The sequence below is a fragment of the Pieris rapae genome, chromosome 7 (genome assembly GCF_905147795.1).
Source record: "Pieris rapae chromosome 7, ilPieRapa1.1, whole genome shotgun sequence".
Taxonomy (NCBI): Eukaryota; Metazoa; Arthropoda; class Insecta; order Lepidoptera; family Pieridae; genus Pieris; species Pieris rapae.
Genome location: NC_059515.1, coordinates 5,157,815 through 5,178,379, shown reverse-complemented (window position 1 = coordinate 5,178,379; position 20,565 = coordinate 5,157,815). Strand labels below are relative to the sequence as shown.

Here is a 20,565-nt window from a genome sequence, read left to right as displayed (position 1 = left end):
CTTTCATTGTAATCGGCTTAGCGTTTCATTAAAGTCCTACGATTTTAATGATACCTATCCTTATTTGGATGTACCAAACGTAATATTATACACATTGTGAAGAATTATATTTCACAATTATGTAGTCCATGATGTATATGAGAACTAGTTATAATATATAATAGTAAAAAAATAATTCGAAGGCAATTTTCAACAACCGGAAGTTACAATTGTAATTTTTAACAGTATCAAGCAACGGAACTGCGCGTATTGTCTTCGTAATGAGATTTGTGCGCATACACCGCGAAATATAACATATTCACCATATAGTCCAGGGATTGCCAGTTATTTTTGCGGCAAGTCGTCTATAACTTCATGTGCCCTGTTTCCAAAATGATTCGTCAACTGATAACTGTCATTATGACAGTGGCTAATATACCGATGCCCAACAAGTATTCTTGTTACGAAAATGTATTGCAAAATTGAAAGTGCATTGTGGGGGAAATAATATTTTAAGTTTATATTACCTAAGGATTATAAATAGTGACAATATAATAGTGATAGTAATGAGTATTTTTAATTCCTTTTTACAATATATCTTTACGCCATGTTGTTAATAATAACACTATAATAGTGTAATATAACTATTACAACGAAAGTATTATGTATTGTCTACCCGGCAACGCACTTGCGAGGCAATGAGAGTGTCCATGGGCGGCGGTATAACTTAACATCAAGGTAAGCTTCTGGATGTGTTCTTCATGACCTATTTAAAAAAAGTTTTATTTAAGTCGCACAAATGTGGTCGCAGTGAATAAGATTAGATGATGGTGGTGGACAAGAGAAACAAGAGTTTCGTCCTTATTTAGTGGTATGTCCACATTTCATTACTCTTTTACTAGTCAACTTGTCATATATAAATAGTCATACCGAATACTACGATTTAAGGATAAGAACATTTTTGATATGGCAACTCCTATGCTAAACGATGCTCATTGTAGGTTCTATTTAGTTCAAGTCACAACTAATGAATGTCACATTTGTGAATGAGAGCACATGTATTCAAATGGACTACCGTTTGCATTGTTCTGTGGAATATTTGAATTTAGAATTACATTAAATCAAGTATTGCAAGCATTTTGTCTGTAATTGAGCGAATCATACCCATTTGTCGTAAGACGTCTAGGAAGAAAATTTGTTCAAACTAGCAACTCATAGTTTTACTAAAATTAATATATAAATATATACTGGAATCTAAATGCAAGTAAAAAAATAATCTCAAAATAGTTTGAATCCACCTAACAATATGATATCGATGTTTTTGCTATTTTAATAGTAATTCTAACAATGTGAATAATAAATAAATTATGAAATGTTACTTTCAAGCCATTCAGATGTAAGCAGTAACTTACTAAAAATAAATAATTACATTTAAATTGATAACCTCCGCCCCCTAGGTTTTGACAATTAATCGGTAAAAATAGGCTTCAAACATACTAGTCCAAATAGTTTTAACATTATGCTCACCAAGTTTAAAATGGTAAATAGTGATTAATGACTTGAACATAATTGCTCATATTCAATGTAGGTTAATGATTTATATTTAATGAGAACCTAATAGATACTTTCTCTTAAGCTGTCCAGCTGAAGAGAATCCCACCACTCACAGGCCTGCCCGAAGGCCCCAGTGGCTATAATTTTTTTTTCCTTGGCTGGGCTTTTGCGGTGGTAAACGCTAATTATTGTCCTTACAAAAATACCCATAATTGGCGATTTGCCACCTTTTTTTATTATAGCAAAGGTGCTTGGATTCATCCAGATCCGTTACATACTCCTATGGTTTTTTTTGTCGGGAAGGAGGCCAGTGGCTAAGGTACAAATCGTTGTATACCCTTACTTTACCCTATACCCTTAGCAACAGCAACAATGACTTATCGCCCGTAGAATGTAGGCGCCACAACAATACATATTCCTTATGAAATTCAAGTTTGTGGTAGTACACGAATACAAAAAAGTTTCTTTGGTACTATAAATGATTTGATTGGATTTATTAAAAGTCGAATGTCGGACCATTACCTTACAATTGAATATTGAGGCACAACTATAGTAGAGGAATCATGTGTCTGTGGTGCTGCTCTTCCTCCGACCTAATTCTGAACCAGTTCAACCACTGTCCCGAAGAAAGGAAATGCTCTTAGCTGTCGGAATTACTTTGTTAGGGAGATTCAGGGCATATCATCCTAGCCGCTACAAACCCTGCCAAACTTCAGTAGCGATTTCTTAGTAGTAGTATTCCGCCAATATGGCCTATAAATGATGCAGTCTACTTTCATGGTAAGTTCTACAAGAAGGTTTATCGCCTTGCATTTTGAATACCGCAAGTCGAGGGAGTTGACAGATCTTAAAACTGGATTTAACTTTGATTCACATTCATTCGAAGATGGAAAGGTATTATCAGCTTCATAATTCTTACAATTATTAGAAATTGACAGACTCGTGGGTAATACCGGTTAAATGAGTTCGAGATTGAGTGAAAATTATGTTTCCTGTTACCTTATCAAGTTAAAAGGAAATACAGAATATACACAGTGCAAAATTATTTGTCTATTACGCTTTAGGTAAGTGAAGATATAAGGGTTAAATAGAACCTCCATATTTATAGACAAGAGACTAATTTCTAGTCTTTTTATTTTTTTATATTTTAGATTAGTTTGGTTTTGGCTAGTATGTTTATATGTAACACTTTACATGTAGTTTTATATATTTTCTTAATGAGTTATGTACTTCGTACTTTACAGTAGGTTTTTTGCCAAATATAAGTTATTTATTAACCTGCCTTTTATTTGTAAGTACGCTTAAAGTAACGAAGTGTTAACATAAAGAATAAATTACTCTTTAGAGTCTGTCTGTTAAATTGTGTTTACGCTGTGATCTTTAACTAAAATAGACAACTGTCTAGTTTAGGTAGAACGGTGCAATTGGATTTATAGTTATTATAAAGAGAATTCTTAAATAATCTGCTTATGAATAAATTTTATTAACACACAGTACAGTACTCTGTCACGTCCAAAAGGATTACGTAATAAATAAGAAAAAGGTTATATTTCTAGCGCTGATATCGCTTAAAGATTGTATCTATTAACTTTATTACTAAGTCAAAATTGAAAAACACATACATTTCCAAAGTAAATAAAGTTAATTAAACAATCAATAAGACAGGTAGCTTACGTAATAAAAACCACTTGTGGTTCGGCGATCTTCTATCAACCACTAACGATGTAATAATAACACTTATATTAATATTCTACTTATGTTTAATATAATTTTAATTAATTTATTAAAGATCAAATCAGCCGCTGCTAATTCCATAATTACTTAACAAAAATACAAATTAGTCAATAAATGATTTTATGTATAGATAAGAATTTACTATTAATACTATTGTTTATTATTATTTTTTAGAACACAATTTGGCAGTAAACTCGCCTGATATATCCCATTGTGATGACAATCATACATCTCGCGAGTGCTTTGCCGTTTTTAAGAATTGATACGATTTCTTGAAGGATCCTTTGTCAAATTATTTCGGAAATACTTACGAGCTCCTCCAGCTGGTCCTGGTTCGTTAAAAACTGCCTTAAGGACCTATTCGGTCGCCAAGCTCCAAAACAATACATTGTTTTTTTCCATCATCATTTCTTAAAGTAAATGAAAAAAACAATATTCTAGTTGAGTATTTTATGTATCCATTCAAGATTGAAAGATGGATACACGATTTAAAAAACTTCGCACGAAAGAAAAAAAGTCCAAACATAGCCAAATTATGACGCTTTCAATTCATTTTATAACAAGAACATGATGATAAAAAATGATAAAATTACATTAATTTAATGTCTTACATTAAATTAATGTAATACATATACCGGCGCGCCTCAGTGCTCCAGCTCTTCACTGCGTACCGCAGTCCACCCCGAGACACTGACACAGCAATTCGTGCTGGGATAGGGCCTTAATTAACGACGGAAGTCAAGGTAACGGGGATATCGTATTCTGCGTCGAGTGCGATGATGGAACTAAGCTGCAGGTATTAATCCGAACAACGCCTCTGAACACTCTCATTTAATTTAAAGCTATACACACATTTTGCTTAATGAGGGTATTCCAATGCATCTTTACTCCTATGCTAATCTGACAAGAGTATTTAAATAACATAACCAATATTGGCAAAGTAATTTCACGAGACCAAATAAATTTTAATTAAAACCCTGACCAATAGATTATCAAATCACTTTTCGGATCGTAAATCACAATCGAGCGTGGGCCCTTCTACATTTATCTTAGAAATTAATTTAACTATTAATAGTTCTCGTTAATTACAGCCGCAATCATTAATCAATTCATCTGCCTTGCAAAATATCGACAGACAAATTTGTGATGGTATTAATCACCTATTTTATAACACACTAATACATACACACTTCTACAACATTTCAGATCTGGGTCTCCGATGTCTGTTCTCTCTGTTCTGTGATCATTTCTAATAGGTAAGTAGGAGATCAGCTGTGCCTGACACATTCGGGGATGATGTTTAGACTTTTAGGTTTAAGGTTCCGCTTACGTTACGATGTTTTACTTCACTGTACGAGCGAGTGTTGAGAGATGCGATCGTAGAAACTTTGTGCACGGGAATCGCAGCGACGACCAGGGAAGACAGTCGCACGCTAAAGCCACTACTGCTACAATCCAAACAAAGACTTTAATTTGCTACTAAGATAAACCCATATTAATAACTATTATCTGATGCCCAGACCAAAGGTTGTAGCGCCAATTTTACCTTAGTAAGCAAGGCCTTATTGTCATGGCGCGGGCGTCGACACCGAAATAATTTTTGTAACACTTACAAAACAAAATATTCTTTGTATGTTCTTATAGATAAGTAAGTATATTTCGCTTATTCTATATGTCTCCCAAGATAATTATTTATGTTTGTCATTTAATTTTACTTTGTTTGTCTTACTTTCATTTAAGATGCCATGATGCCAACGGACATAGACGAAGCTACGTCCGCCCCTGAATAAGCAAGGAAACGAGCTTAATCTATTTAGGAAAATATAATCCTCCGTTGCTAAAATCCGTTAAAAATTACAGTTTTTATCCGATTTTATTTACAGTCTACTTAAAGTAATTGATTGAACATTCAATAGAAGAGCTAAGTAAACACATTTTATGACTTTACATTAATTTAGGATAAAATAAGAGTCCACATTAAAACTTTACGATTCGAAATAAATTCGATAAAAGGCCTTAATGGTGAGTGATAATTTTCTATATGTACATTGTACTAACCAAAAATATTTTTTTTATCAGAATATTATCAAAGTTCCGTAACTGGATTATTATAATTGGTAACTCTTTGTTTTAGCTCAGGATCGATTCATGACCCTGTACACTGTTGCACATGGGCCTAAGCTAAGTGAACAAAGTGTTTTATTGGTTATATACGAGTATCTTATAGAAATTACCGGTTTTAATTGGTTTCTGGAGGTCTAACAATTTGAGAGATTCGTGTAAATGTTTTCGAATTTTTATTGTTCATTCCAAACTAAAATTATTGGTCTATTCCCAAAGCGGCCTCTTTGAAACATCAAAGACTGGAGAACACAGTTTTATGTCACCAAGAACATTACTGTATCTTCAAAACAATCACTAACTAACCGTTATCAATAAATTAAACTTGAACCGTAGCCGAAACATATTACCGACAGTCGTAAATTATATCATCAGATATATAGAAAAACTTTTGTGTAGCTTAACATACTAACAAATAAGAAAATCATAATATGGAAATGATGAATTTAAATGTTATGTTTCCTGTTAGTCTGGGTTTTCAGAGAACCTTTTACATTCATTTCTACATTTATTTGTATGTTTTGTGATGTAAATAAAGTGTTTATTCTAATAATTAATTTCTCTCACAATTTGCGTAAATACAATCGCATCATTACCGAGGACACACATTGCTTCAAGTTTGAGTTACTTTTTTTTTCTGTGACCTTCTTGGTTCGGCTTCGAATAAATAAATACTTTTTGGACATAACGTAACACATTAATAACATTTAATAATTTTATCTAATAACTTGAATATTACACGATAATTTAATACACAATGATTATCAGATCAGAGGTGAGAGGAAGTATAGACATAGGATTTAGGACACCTAGCAGAGCTTCTCATTTGTTTTTACTATACTCGAACCAATGTATCTCCAGTAATTTGTACACTATTACACGTTGCATGTTTTTACATAAATCAATGAAGAGTTATTTTAATGAGATTCGATAATTCCTCTATTCCTGATGTTAATATATCTATTCGGGAATTTGTGCCGTAAACTATTTTATTCCACTTGGGACTAACACGGCGAATTCTTTATTCAAATATTCAAAATATAATACATCATACTGTGACTTAAATTTTATATTTTTATTGTATTTATCTAAACTTAATATTACTATTATAAGTCAAGTTAAAATAAATAAATACAGCCTTAATTCGCTGAGCATTAGTTACAGCAAAAAAAAAACAAATAATTGCTACTTGTATGAACAATTTTTGTATAGGACAAGTTTTATCGTCAAGTTGTCCTCTGATATTAGCCCTATATTATAGCCTATTTTTGCAGTCGCGGGGTACGGGGTTGTCTGTCGGCAGGTTAGATTCGATGTTCAATTGTTTTTGTTATTAATATAAATAAATTCTTAATCATAATGGAACAGCTCATTCTCAGTTTATTTAAATTACTCAAGTAGCTTTAGTTTTCAAAGTCTTAAATTTCGCTAATATGGCGAGGCTTTATTTTGTATAATTTTCTTAAAGTAGAACTTTGTACTTTTTATAAAAATACCTCTTATAAATATCACAAAAAGGATCAAAGTGGCGCATTCTTATTTAAAATTGGAATTTGTGGACCACCAAGATTCCTTACTAGCTTTCTTCCATTTTCAAATTCCTTGTCTATTCTATTCGGTTGTCTTTGAATTCTTTTACGAAGTCGAACAAAGGAATATAGAATTTGGCATTTTTGTGAATCCGATATAAAATGTCCTCAACTCGTTTTAATATCGACTGGGACGCGAAGAGAAGAATATGATTAAGGTTTTAGATTATTAAATAAACTATGAAGATACAAAAGTTGCCTAAAAGTACTATGAAGCGTATTTCCCATAAAAAAAAAACAATAAAATTCAAAAAAATTACAATCAACATTTTTCTAAACAGATTTTTTAAATTATTGCTGGCCTGTACGAATTTAACGTATTCCATTTTCAAATTTGAAAGTTTTCCTCCTGCCCGTTGTTCTATAATAACCAAAAATTAAAGTAACACAAGTACAAGGACATAATAGAGCCTCTAGAGCGTATCGTATTGTATGTGTGTTCATCCGGTGAGTGGACAGTGGACAGACGGTCGTTAGTAAATGATATACTATTAATGTGTATTGAGTTTCGCATTTTTTGTTCTCTAATGAGGTCTCGACTTGACTTTGTGGGAGCTCGCTTTTTATCCTCATGTTTTAATACGCAACGTGTAAAGGAAAGAAATAATCGTATTGTAGTCTATGAAGGCATTTAAACTGATGTATGTGTATACTCTTGACGACATAATTTTTTTTATTCTGATTAAATAAAAATAACCAGGTTTTGCTGAATTAAAAAATTTAGATGATTTATTGCGCTAAATTACAACTGAATTTAGATAAAATATTGCGATGTCGGAATAATACTATTTATAATTCCTATTTCAAAACACGGGCCTACGTGATTTGTTAGTTTGTTTGAAACTAGTGTTAGACTATACATCCCTTTCTAAATGTATACAATAGAGAGTGACAACTCATAAACTAATAATAGTGTAATAATATCGTGTGATAATAACTAGAATGTATTACGGGGTAATTTATCTATAAGAACATTTTATTACTTTCAAATATGACTGGTAATAACATAATCTGTACGGATAATGCGTTTCTAGAGGTTGACAACGTTTGGTTCAAATTAAGCCACAATTATATCATAATTATACATTTTTTATCATAAGCAAACAAGTCTATGAGAGGCCCAAATATCACAGCCCATGGAGACCCATTTTAGTGGGTGGGCCGGCCTTTGGGGCAGCAATATACTCCTTCTTAAAACTATAACATGTCGTATCTCTTAGGGAGTCTCACCGGGAGTCGATTCCACAATTCGACATTCTGCTTGAGGGTTTTAAATTTTTAAATTAAATTATGAACATTAGAGTATTGTTTGCATTAATACCACCAGGTGAATTTCATCTACAGATGTCGAGGCAGAATACAATATATTATCCGTATCCGTATCACCTAGACGTCTAGCGTTACATAAGCCTTTTTAAACGCAGTTTAAACCACATAGTAGCGGTACCAGCTGCCTACTGAAGTATTTCCGTACCACTTCGACTAAGGGTCTTTCAAGAAAAGTGCGTTTTCCGCTTGTTTATATCTATAACAGTTATATAGAGCGCTTACTATGTTATAATATTTTTTTTTTAAATCATTATTTTACTGACATTGACAATAGAATATTTTGATTAATCTTTCCTTCAAGTCTTCACTAAATTCAATTTTGAAATGTTAAAACCAAAACCAATTTAACTTATAAACCTCTGTTAAATATGAAGATTATTTAAAAAATATTAGCATTAAGAGAAAAAGGTTGTCAACCCCTGATCATGAGATTGTATTAAGTTCTCAGTTTCTGTATAGAACCAATTACTTGTGAAGTAAATTTATTAAGGATTAAAAGGGCATCTATTCATAATCCTATTAATAATACTTCTCACTTTATGATTTTGGTGGTGATAAGTCGCTCATTTTCACGCAAGCTTTAATGACTAACTTTCTCACTTATGAAGTTTTTTTGTATATTCATTTGTCTATACTTTAACCACTATTTGGAACCAGCTGCCCACTGAAGTATTTCTGAGCCAAATTGACTAAGCGAAGAGCGTACCAATTCTTAAAAGGCTTGAGCCTTCTGGCAATGTCTATATCACTTAACCACAGACGAGCCTCCTGCCAGTTTGATTTTTGTAAAAAAAAATAGAAAAGGTAAAATATATTGTTTTATTGAATAGGCTCTGAAACTGGACAAGCCATCACCCGGGACCGAGCTACTACCCCAGAAACATCCTTCTAAGTCTGGGTGAATCCGACTCAGCTTCATCTCTGCTATATGTAAAAAAAAAATGGAAAATTAAAATGTAAAAAAAAGAAGAATAAAACGATGATGCCAATGAGGGTTTATCCACGGATTACAGTTACTCACAGAGAGCGGTCGAGCGTTTAGGTTAAATAGATAAACTAATAATTATCAGTTTTATAGTAGATCATTTTTATTGTCCACCTCACCTAGCCCGATTTGGTATGTACGTCGGTGGCAAAAATGTTGAGTTCGTTAATACCCCTAAGGATCTGAGATTATATAATATTTTGATTATGTCCATGAATGTAAAAACTAGTGGAATTGCTAGTATGTACCCCCTACTGGCAATAGCGCTCAAAATGTTATATAAATTACAATATCCTACGTAGGCTTAGCATTATACAAATAAACATGTTTATATTATTGCCTAGATTACTGTTATCATGTTTTTGCAGAATCCTTTGAATTCGATGCCAAGCTAAACATTGTATTTTATGGCTAGAAACGCTTGAGGCGTGAAGTTTTTGATAATGAGTTTTTGAATTTATTGCAGTAACATTACAATATAGGAAGACAATCTCATCATAATCGTATAAATCTAAAGAGATTTGATTTTTTTAATAACGACGAATACAAAGTGTGTCTTATTGAATTCTTACTCACCCCTCGAAGTACAGGCCATGACGGGCCATGGTAAACGGTGAACACATTTTTAGTGTAGACTCTAGAGCATAAATATTATAATTTAAAAAAAAAAATTGTACAAAGTAACAAATCCAATATCAAACATTCTTTAAATTTCGTAACTGTTAATTGAATGTTCAGCCCGTCATAATATGTCCTATTAAATTATTAAATAAAGGTTTCGAATTAACAAGATATATAGCGAATTTTAGATTTTAAAAATGTACACCGACAAAAATGTTTATTTGTTTTGTTTACATATATTTTTGTTAGCTGTCGATTTACGAAATAAAGAGGTGAAACTATAAACTATTTCTCTTTCATGACCTTAAAGTAAAGGCAGATCACGATGTAACGTCATGAAGCTTGACCTTACTTTTACAGTAGTTACGTTGTTTGGCTTAACGTATCCTTATGAATTCTTTGCATAGTGTCATAGTATTTTTGACAGTGATAAAATATACTTTATATTTTTTTACGTAAGCGAAAAACTTGGGAATATTTATTTTATATTAAATCGTAAATAAACCAAATATAAATCTTTCTACAGCTTTTTATAAATTTAATTTAATGAATGATAATAATAATGACTAGAAGTGATTGAAAATTTGAACTTCTGAACACAATGAAAACACATATACACTTAAACAAATCTTGTCAATTAAAAATACCTTAAATTCCACTATTCTTATCTATATTCATAGATAAACGCATTCGAAATATAAATATTACCGATTGGATTCATAAACTTCTGCTATGATCCGAGACAGCTTCAACCGTTTAACGCCTGCCATTCGTCGCGGCTTAACAAGTTTTACGCTTTAAGATACTCAATTTATATTTAACGCGTTTTAATTTAACTTAAATAGCCTATAAAACGTCAGAACAGCCGCTTACCGTTTTAATAGGATGAATCTGTTCACGGTTCACGAACGAATCATATAGGTACTTCTTTTTATACCTAGAATTTGCGAATGAATTGTTTCAACTGATTGATTATGGTAAAATTTGATTGACCTTTACTTAATAAATGAGAAACAATAGAAATCTCAATGTCAGTGCCAGGAAGGTTGCTCCGTTACTGGGGCCGTTCAATTATTATTAAAGGCTGTAAGCACAATAGGGAGGAGGAAGGGGGGGGGGATTACGTCAATATTTACATTTACTTTTTATACACATATTACCCACACATTGTCTATGGTTGAAAACAAAATTGGGATCTATGCTTACTTTTGCTGACTGGAAGGGGGATAAATTGCAGTAGAAGAGACTAGCTGCCGATGACACAGGGAATCCTAGTATGCGGGCTAGTGCACTTTCTTTTTTTAATTAAACATCCTTTTTTTATTATGTCTAAGATTTTTTTTTCTCTGAAATCGTTTACATAAAAATGAGCCTCTAGCACATACTGGCACGAATTTTCCAATTGCAAAGTCAGGATCATTGGTATTTGTAAAATTTTATAGGTTCTAAGAAGATACGCAAGCGAGGAGATATAATCTAAATCGTTAACTCATTAAAATATTTTGCCGTTCTTAGAAATAAAATGTATGAGGAAAATTAACATAAAACTTCAAACAAACGCTTGTAATTAATGAAATTATTTTAAGACCCCATATAAGATTTTAAAAACAAATATTCAGGTTCCATTATTTTAAATAATTGCAAAACGATGAAACTGATTATTTCTTAAAAACTATTTTGATACAGATACATCTAGAGATCTATCCGGGTTATTACATTCACATATAAAAAAGCCAGCTGACGGGCTGGCTTGATCAAAAGGCAGGGGCTACCTTTTAAAATTAATATTACATAATAAATAATAAAAATTAATAATACATAAAATTCAAAACATGGGGCTAAATTTAAGGGTGAGATTCAGAGGCGATACTTAACGTGAATTATGTCAACATCTCATACATTTTTGACGTGTTCTCATAAGTTTTTTTAGTTACCAATCTCCACGCATTTACTATTCTGTCTACTTTTTTGAATTAAGATCTGTGAAGGAAATGATCTTTACCAGGTATGTATGTTCTTGGACATATGCAATCATTTCCGTTTCCGGTAAGTTCATATGGAGTTTGTCAAGGCGTCCATTATTCATATCTCACGATATCCAGATTCAGCATTTTGATAAACGAGCTGGGTCTGATATCCACACTTGCACCTCTCTCACTTTGAAATTTGCCTATAGTTTTCATAATTTATGAATCGATTTTCTCTTCGTGTTTGTTTGTATAGATAAGTGCTTGTCACATTAAATCTTGTATTTTATTTTTCTTATATACCAACGTAGAATTCTGCCGCGTGTTGGCAGGCTTTTGTAAATAAATAAATCATGGATTCAGTCTCCATTATTTTATCCTTGAAATATTTCATTGCATAATTCGTCATGCGTGTTTAATTTAAGTGTATTATTACTACGCTATTTATCGTGATTTATCAATTTAATTTAAGAGTGGTCACGTCACGAAAAACTCTTCAATGGAAAAACCTATTTGGTAAAGAAAGGAGGTATTAGGAGAGCGGCAGGGCAGACAATGAACCGAGATTAGTAGGAGTCCATTGCAAAAAAAGGTACTTAGGAATGAGATAAAGATTAAACTATCTGAAATAAAATGCTATTATTATCCCACTTAGGTGATGAAACTAAATAGTTTAGGTTTCATCAAATCAATTTAGTAGTTCCTAAAGAAATTATGGATTTTGGAAAAAAAGTGGTAAATGCTTGAAGGTATATTATTTCTCAAAATTTCTTTTATAAAATGATATATGTATTTTGTAGAATAAATTATTGTTTATGTTCGTCAGTTTAATCTAATAGAAATAAACGTGTAGAAATTTAACAATAACTTTCATTACAGTGTATAGCTTTTGTCGTTATAAGAGTAATTGATATTTCTTCTATTATATATAATGGTAACTCGATCCACGCCAGGCTATCTATAAAGCTAGTAAAAAATGTAGTGCATTTTTTATTACCTTACCTAACTGTTAAAAAAGTCTAAGCAATCAGCTGTTTCCTTACACAAACAATACATCACTCTAGTACATTGTAAAAAAGGTCTTTTTCAATTGTACGAACATGATAATTACACATAAAATCAGAATAGGTCGACGCAGGCGCAGAGATTGACAGTAATGATATGTTGAGCAATAATATGAAGAGGAATTCGTGGTTTGAGAGTTTCATAATACCTTCTCGTCAATTAATATTATTTTAAGTTTTTATTAAACATTCATAATGTATTGGACATAGCGTACGTATATATAAAATATAATAAAAAATGCCGACAATTTAATCGTCAAATTTAATAGATATGTTATATTTGAATTTCGAATTTGTTTTTGAAAGAAACGCTCCGAAGTTATTTGTCAAAACCTCCTTACGTAAGTTAAAAATCGAACATTCAAATCGTTATCAAAATTTTAAATTTCGAACAAAACATTCTGAACATCATAAACACAACTTTAATTTCACAGATCATATTTCGATTTCCTTTCACCCTTCAGTGTATCATTCATCATTTCGTCTTATTAAGGCATCACAAAAGACCTTCAACGAGACGGCACCCTATAATTATGGTCCTATAAATCGGCAGAGCCAATTTCGATAGCAAAAAATAAACACATCCTCTGCTTATATTCTGTGAATGGATATAGCCTTGTTAGCAATAAAGCCAGCTGTATACGTAAATGTAATAATTTAATAGACTAAACCCAGCTGAGTCATATATACTCGAAGCTGATGTATTTTTATATTAATTCTAAAAGTCCGTGGTACGGTAAATACAAAGCAAGTAAACAGTTTCTGCATATGTCAGAGATTCTTTGCGAAATAAATTCTCTCTGATGAATTACAGTAGAAGTTACAATAAATATTATTAATAGTTAATAATTTACAGCGGGAACAAGGCCTCATAAACCACTGGCTTTAATTTTTTTTAGTTATGGTGAATGGTATCTTAGAGATGTATGTTCTTCTTTGTACTACCGTAAATTTTGTATTTTAAGGTCTTGCCTCTTCAACGTATGCCAATAGGAATATGACTATGATAAATAACATTTAAATCACTTACCTTACGCATAAAAGCACAATGGTCAGCAAAAACAGCAGCTTAAAACAGTAACATCCGTTGTCCGTCGCGTGTACCACTGAGCCATCGCGACGCACGCATTCCAACATGGTTTCACATCCTAATTATTTGCGATTATTATCTTTTTAAACACATTTTTTGAACTTACATTCACAGTTGAACACTGGCTTATTGTCATCACGAATACACTATTGAATATTTTTCATTTGTTAAAAGTACTGCGTTTTATACACTCATGTTCTAAGCATTAAACTTACTACTCGAATTGAGTTTTTCTTTGGATTATTTTAAAATACAATACCTAGTATGAACGACTTTTTGCTATTGAAGTTCAGAAACTTAACTTTTTCTTTACTATTTTTTTTTACTTTATTCCATTAGTATAGGTAATACTGCATGTATACGTAATATTAGACATACAAATGGCCCTTCAAACTTTTAGGTTTGGGCCTCAGAATTCTGTATATGTTCTGTATTAATTTCTAATAGGTTTTGGGTCTAGGCATGCCGGTTTCTTCATGATGTTTTCCTTCACCAACGAGTGTTAATCTGGCACATAGACAGAAGTCCATTGGTGCATAGTCAGGATCAAACCTACGATCCCAGAGATGAAAGTCAGTCACTGAGGCCATTAAGCAACATTGCTCTAACATGCCTCCAACAAAATACATTTCTTAAATATGTGCGTGCATCCATGCTCCTTTGTAAGAGGCTGAAGAATAAATAGCCGCAAATATATTATTTATTACTTTAACTTTACCCTAAATTCGACTACTACTATATATAAAATGACTACTACTATTCAGAAAGTAACTACCCGCATCTCATATAACGATATATTTTAATAATTTTAAATCTACGTGTTATAATAAAAATACGAAACTTGAATAATTAAAACATCAAACACCATATCTCAATACAGTTTTATAACGTATTTTGCTTTCATTTTCAATACACTGCGGATCGTGAGACTGCAATATTTGTACAATATTTAGCACCGATTGTTGCGTGTGCTCAAGTGTTACAAAGATTACAACTATATGAATAGACGTAGATAAATTCTTGAAATACTAATATTTTATGTTATTCATATAACTCCTACATACAAATGTTCGAATATGATTTTACAGACCACTATGTGTTGTTCCATGAACGCTGCCACCCACAGACAATTATGATGGATGCAAGGCAAAAGTGACGAGAATTTGGCGAAGAATTGGTGGTTATTGAAGGCAGGTGATCTTGCGGCCATTCAAGGAACTGGACCGATCAAGTTAAAAACTCGTTTAGTTAATTCTACCCGCAATAAGAAAGGTCACGACGACGATCAGATATGAGCCTTATAGACAAGAGAGAGATGATCAGGGGCCAAACTGGCCAACTAATTATATATGTTGAAACTGTTACACATAGGTGATAAAAAAAAAAAAGTAAGTAATAAAATTGTGATTAAAGCAGTGTAATCTGTTGCTAATAACACATAAACATCCCGGATTAAAATGAGGTTTCATTAAAAATTAGTTCTTTAACCCGCACGCAGAGCAAGCTTTCTGCAAAGGGCGAAGCATCAACTATTATAACAGTCGAAACTATAAAAACGTAATAATGATAAATGTGTGTTTAAGTCACACTAGTACATCAATCTTACAACAGAAATTGCGTAGGCTGTACACTACCAATAACTTTGACATAATAGTATAATATTAGTTAATAAATATCGCACATCCGCTCAAATAACGTCATAACTCGATAAAATGTCAAATGACTTTAATTGTACCATTCGTATCAGAATAACACATACTTCATGCTCATAAATCGTCATAGACGTAGTTCAATTATTTGTCCCTAGATGGCACTTGTGACGTTCTATTGTTTACCGAAAGTTGTGCCGCGGCGAACATAAACAGTGTCATGTTACGACTTGCGCGAGGTGGTCATACGGGCGTTGTTCAGTAAAAGTGAATTGTGTCGAATCAAGACAGTCTTTGTAAACGAGGTAAGTAACATTTTATTTTCTTTTTTGCAACTAAACTGATGCTTGTCGAGTTATGCCAGTATACGTGATTGAAACAATTCAATTTACACATTTGTTAATCACTAATAATGACCTATGCAGAGTTATGGCGGTATACGTGATTGAAATTATATTATTAAACATGTTTGTTTATCACTAATACTGACCTATGCAGAGTAACGACGGTATACGGGATTGAAACAATTCAATTTACACATTTGTTAATCACTAATACTGACCTATGCAGAGTTACGACGGTATACGTGATTGAAATTATATTATTAAACATGTCTGTTTATCACTAATACTGACCTGTACTAATGTATGACAGTATATGTGATCGGGATGATGGCACAATATGTTTTATTAGATAATAAATCTGAATTATGTTGAATTTTGACTTTATTCATAAATAAAACGACTGAAAATAAAACTATGTGTCAGCAAGAAAACTGATTTGTCTTCAATTATGCTCGTGTTTTTGACTATGATTATTAATAAAGTGATAGATTTATTAATTTAAAATTATCGTATAGTGATAGTATAAAATTATTTTAGGTACTGTTTACGCATAATGTTTTTTTTTAATTCCCTGAGGCCACATTGTTGTTTTTTTTTTAGTTTAAAACCTTAAAAAATGTTTAGGTAGGTATTTAATTGTTTTTAACTAATTGTGTTGTTCATCTTGTTCTCAGGTGTTATTCGGTTTGGCGGTGTCACTTGTAACTATGTCCAGATCCAGAAAAATATTGTCATTATGTCTGGAACCCAATGACCATCATAACACAGTAACTGATGACTTGTCTATTGTGGCGGAAGATACGCAACCAAAAGATGTAGAAGAAAATTGTGACACGTCAAATAAAGAGAATACATATCATATAAATGAACCTACTACACACATTCCCAACTTACAGGTAGAATGTAATAGAATAGAGAATGAAGACTGTAATTTGCAAGAACCCGAATCTACGGGTGAAGAAACAGACGATTCTGTTAAAGATCGTGATTATAAATTGTCTTCCAAAAAGCGTAGCAAGAATTTAGTAGTTTCTCGTCAGCGATCATCTAGTACTTCATCTACAAATTCCTCTTCGTCTAGTTCATCCTCATCTAGTTCATCTTCATCTAGTTCATCCTCTTCTGATACTCCTTCGTCTAATAGAAATTCTCCAACATCTACCTCTGTACTATTGTCACTTAATAAACAAACAAATCAAGACAACAATGAATGCTTGCCTTCAACTTCCAAAGAAATTAACTTAAATAGTATTCATTCTCCAATACCAAACGAGACCGTAGTACAGGGAAATTTCAATACACGTAAGAGACGCCGTGGAGAGGCACAATGGAAGCAGAATATAACAAAAGTTTTACGAAACTCTGGATTACCCTATCAAACGAAGTCCGGACGAAATATTTCTAAGAAACAAATGAAACCAAGTTGTGGAGAAGGTTGTAGACTTAAATGCAGCTATTTTCTTACCGATGAAATAAGAATTCAAATCTTTGATTCTTATTGGGCTTTGAAAGATTTAGAGAAACAGAGACTATTCATTCACAAACACATACAACAGATAGAGATAAAGTTTCGGTCTACCAAAGCACAGAAAAATCGAAAAATCAACTATGCATTTTACTTTGAGGTTGAAGGTTCATTAAAAAGGGTTTGCAAAACAATGTTTAAAAATACATTGGATATTAATGATAGAACAATTAGAACTGTAACAGAGAAATCTACTGGAGGATTTTTGAAAGAAGATGAAAGAGGGAAACACGGTAAACATTATACTGTAGGTGACACTATAAAAAATGATATAAGAAATCATATAAAACGTATACCGAAAATTGAAAGTCATTATTTAAGAGCACAAACAACACGAGAATACATTGATGGAGGAAAGACTATATCTGACTTACATAGAGATTATGTGAATGAATGTAAACAAGATGGACGCAACTTTGGAAACTACGTAATGTACAGTCGTATTTTTAACGGTGAATTTAATTTAGGATTTTTTGTGCCAAAAAAAGACAGATGTGAATTATGTGTAGCTTATGAAAATGCAGTTCCCGAAAGTAAACTGTTGCTCAAAAAAAAATATGATGAACATTTAGTGGACAAGGTTTTATCCAGGGAAGAAAAAAAGCGAGATAAAATAGCCCTAAAAGAAAACAAAAACCTGATTGTATCTGTATACGATTTACAAGCAGTTTTACAGGTACCTCGTGGTGATGTTTCTGTTTTTTATTATAAGAGCAAATTAAAATTTAATTAAATTAACGTCGTACACTGACATTGAATGGTCTGAAACTAATTTACTTTCTCGAAATAAAAAAATAATAGTTCCTGATCTAAAGCAAGTTTATGCTGCTAAAATAGAGATTAAGGAACGGAAAAAGAATGACTTAATGACATTACTTCTTAACAACCACATTCCTAGTTTTTATGCCAACTTTTATAATAGTTTATAAGTTTAATTATTTTTTATTACACTGTCTACTCTCGTGTTATTGCACAGCTGATTGTTATAAGTACTTAAAGTATTTTATTTTGATAGAAGTTCATTTTTAGACTTACTGTTACAAATTGTGATTTTAAATAAGTATTGAAATACCTAGATTATTTAATTTTCATAGAGTGTTTATATATTATAGTGATAGAGTGTGAATTGTTTATTTTTCAGTTAAGACGTTGTAAATTATAAGTTCCTTAATTTGATTTATTTTTTCAATGCTATAGAGGTGTACTACCCTCGTTTTAATTAAACTGTTGATCGTTTTGAAGTACATAGATTATTTAATTTTGATAGAAAGTTGTTTTTTTTTCAGTTATAAGTTTGAAAATTTAATTGTCTTTATATAAAAAGGCATTTCAAAGTCTAATATGTGTGTAATACACGTTATATTAAAGAATATATTGTATTTCATTACAAGTTAAAAATACTTGTGTCATTATAATAAACAAATTATAATAAAACTTTGTATTTTTTGTACATATAGTGTCACAACCCAGATTATTTCAATGTTTTTTTCAGGATTTTCAGATTACTAATAATATGAATTTATAGAGCTTAAAAAAACATTATAACTCGGTGAAGAAAGTTTTCTTCTAAAATAGTTCCCTTTTTAATTATGATCCAAAAACTAAACAAATTAAGTTGGGTAAACTTTAAATGTCTTTCCTGAAAAATGTAGTTTTTGGAGTTGTGACGTTATTTGAGCGGAGGTGCGATATGTTTCGGAAGTATCGTGACATAGTATAGAGGCTTAATTATGCTATTTCGATAAGAGGAGACGTTTTCCGTGTTTTCTTATCGGATGATGTTGGACATCGAATTTACAAGATGAACAAGATGATTCCGGATACCTCAGGCAGGATAGCCTTGTGTAACTAAGACAATTTATTTAATTAAATATATTTATTTGTAGCCTTTTGATCTCGTTGATTTTATTGTGTGTAGTGTGATGTGTGTAGAAAATAAAACAAATGTGCTCTTTTTATTGACATCTACATATTGGCAATTGTGCTATTCACAGTCACGACGCCATTACACGTGAAGTATCAGTTGTCACTTTGATAACTAACTTTTTAAGTAAATTCTTTTGAGATTTTATTAGTGAAATACTAATAATAAATATATTAGAGTTTATAATATATTAATCATAAGCACTTTGTCTACCATGCTAGAAGCATAGACAATGCCTAAGGCGCCAGTAATGATAAGGTTTTATACTTTGCGGTCATAAATTGATTTGCTCCAGTTTTTCGTGACTACCAATATCAGATATACGTTTATCAATGCACCAACTGCCATTACCCGACAGTTCATAAGTCATTCTTAACAATTGCTTGTCATATTTCATAGGAAATGGTACATTTAGATTTTACAACGACAAGTCCAGGTGCTTAGGTGACTAGTCCAATTGAATAAATTATAGCTTTTGTTAGTGCTATTAGGTGGCAAACAAGGATAAACAGTTTAAAGTGGTTTTTGCTTGATGTGGCAACGAATTAAATAACTTTTATTTGTTAAATGTTTTTTTTCGGGCAGGAGGCTCATCTGATGCTAAGTGATACCGCAGCCCATGGACACTCTCGATGCTAGAGGGCTCGCGAGTGCGTTGCCAACCTTATGGTACTGATCTAGTATTGCAATGGGTTTGGTGGAAATCCATAGAAATTTATAGAAGATTCGACCACTGTACTTAGTCTTAAAATAAGCCAGTTTAAAATACAGTTTTTACATATTGTCCTGTAATGTAATTATCAGTATCATTAATCTATTATTCATCGTTCTACGAAATATTAAATATGTATTTTCTCCGAAGTTTGCGATAAGATATTTCGGACTCTTCACAATAATTATCACCAGGTATTAACTGTATATATATATATATATATATAGTTAATACCTGGTGATATATATATAAATATATATATAAATATATATATATATATATATATAAATAAATATATATATATATATATATATATATATAAGAAAATATAGCTATAAGAAAATTATTTGTCTACGTGATGTATACGTTTAGCAGGTT

At 31.8% G+C, this 20,565-nt stretch overlaps 2 protein-coding genes across 4 annotated transcripts in view; one reads left to right on the top strand and one right to left on the bottom strand.

Annotated features, from left to right (window-relative positions):
* LOC110995122 (protein Wnt-7b) overlaps nucleotides 1–20,565 on the bottom strand; it is a 52,695-nt gene that overhangs the window by 16,929 nt on the left and 15,201 nt on the right. For all 3 annotated transcript variants that reach the window (XM_022262131.2, XM_022262129.2, XM_022262132.2), the window contains exon 2: nucleotides 13,974–14,179. In XM_022262131.2, the coding sequence (XP_022117823.2) occupies nucleotides 13,974–14,080 (107 nt within the window). In that variant the 5' untranslated portion in view covers nucleotides 14,081–14,179. The remainder of the gene's footprint in view (nucleotides 1–13,973; nucleotides 14,180–20,565) is intronic.
* Nucleotides 15,701–18,621, top strand: LOC123689343. Its single transcript, XM_045628902.1, has 2 exons — nucleotides 15,701–15,987; nucleotides 16,701–18,621. Exon 2 carries the CDS (start codon nucleotides 16,734–16,736, stop codon nucleotides 18,282–18,284), a length of 1,551 nt encoding a protein of 516 aa, XP_045484858.1. The 5' UTR covers nucleotides 15,701–15,987; nucleotides 16,701–16,733; the 3' UTR covers nucleotides 18,285–18,621.

Excerpts from the sequence above, each read along its gene's own strand:
- LOC123689343 (XM_045628902.1), top strand. The coding sequence starts at position 16,734 with ATGTCCAGATCCAGAAAAATATTGTCATTATGTCTGGAACCCAATGAC.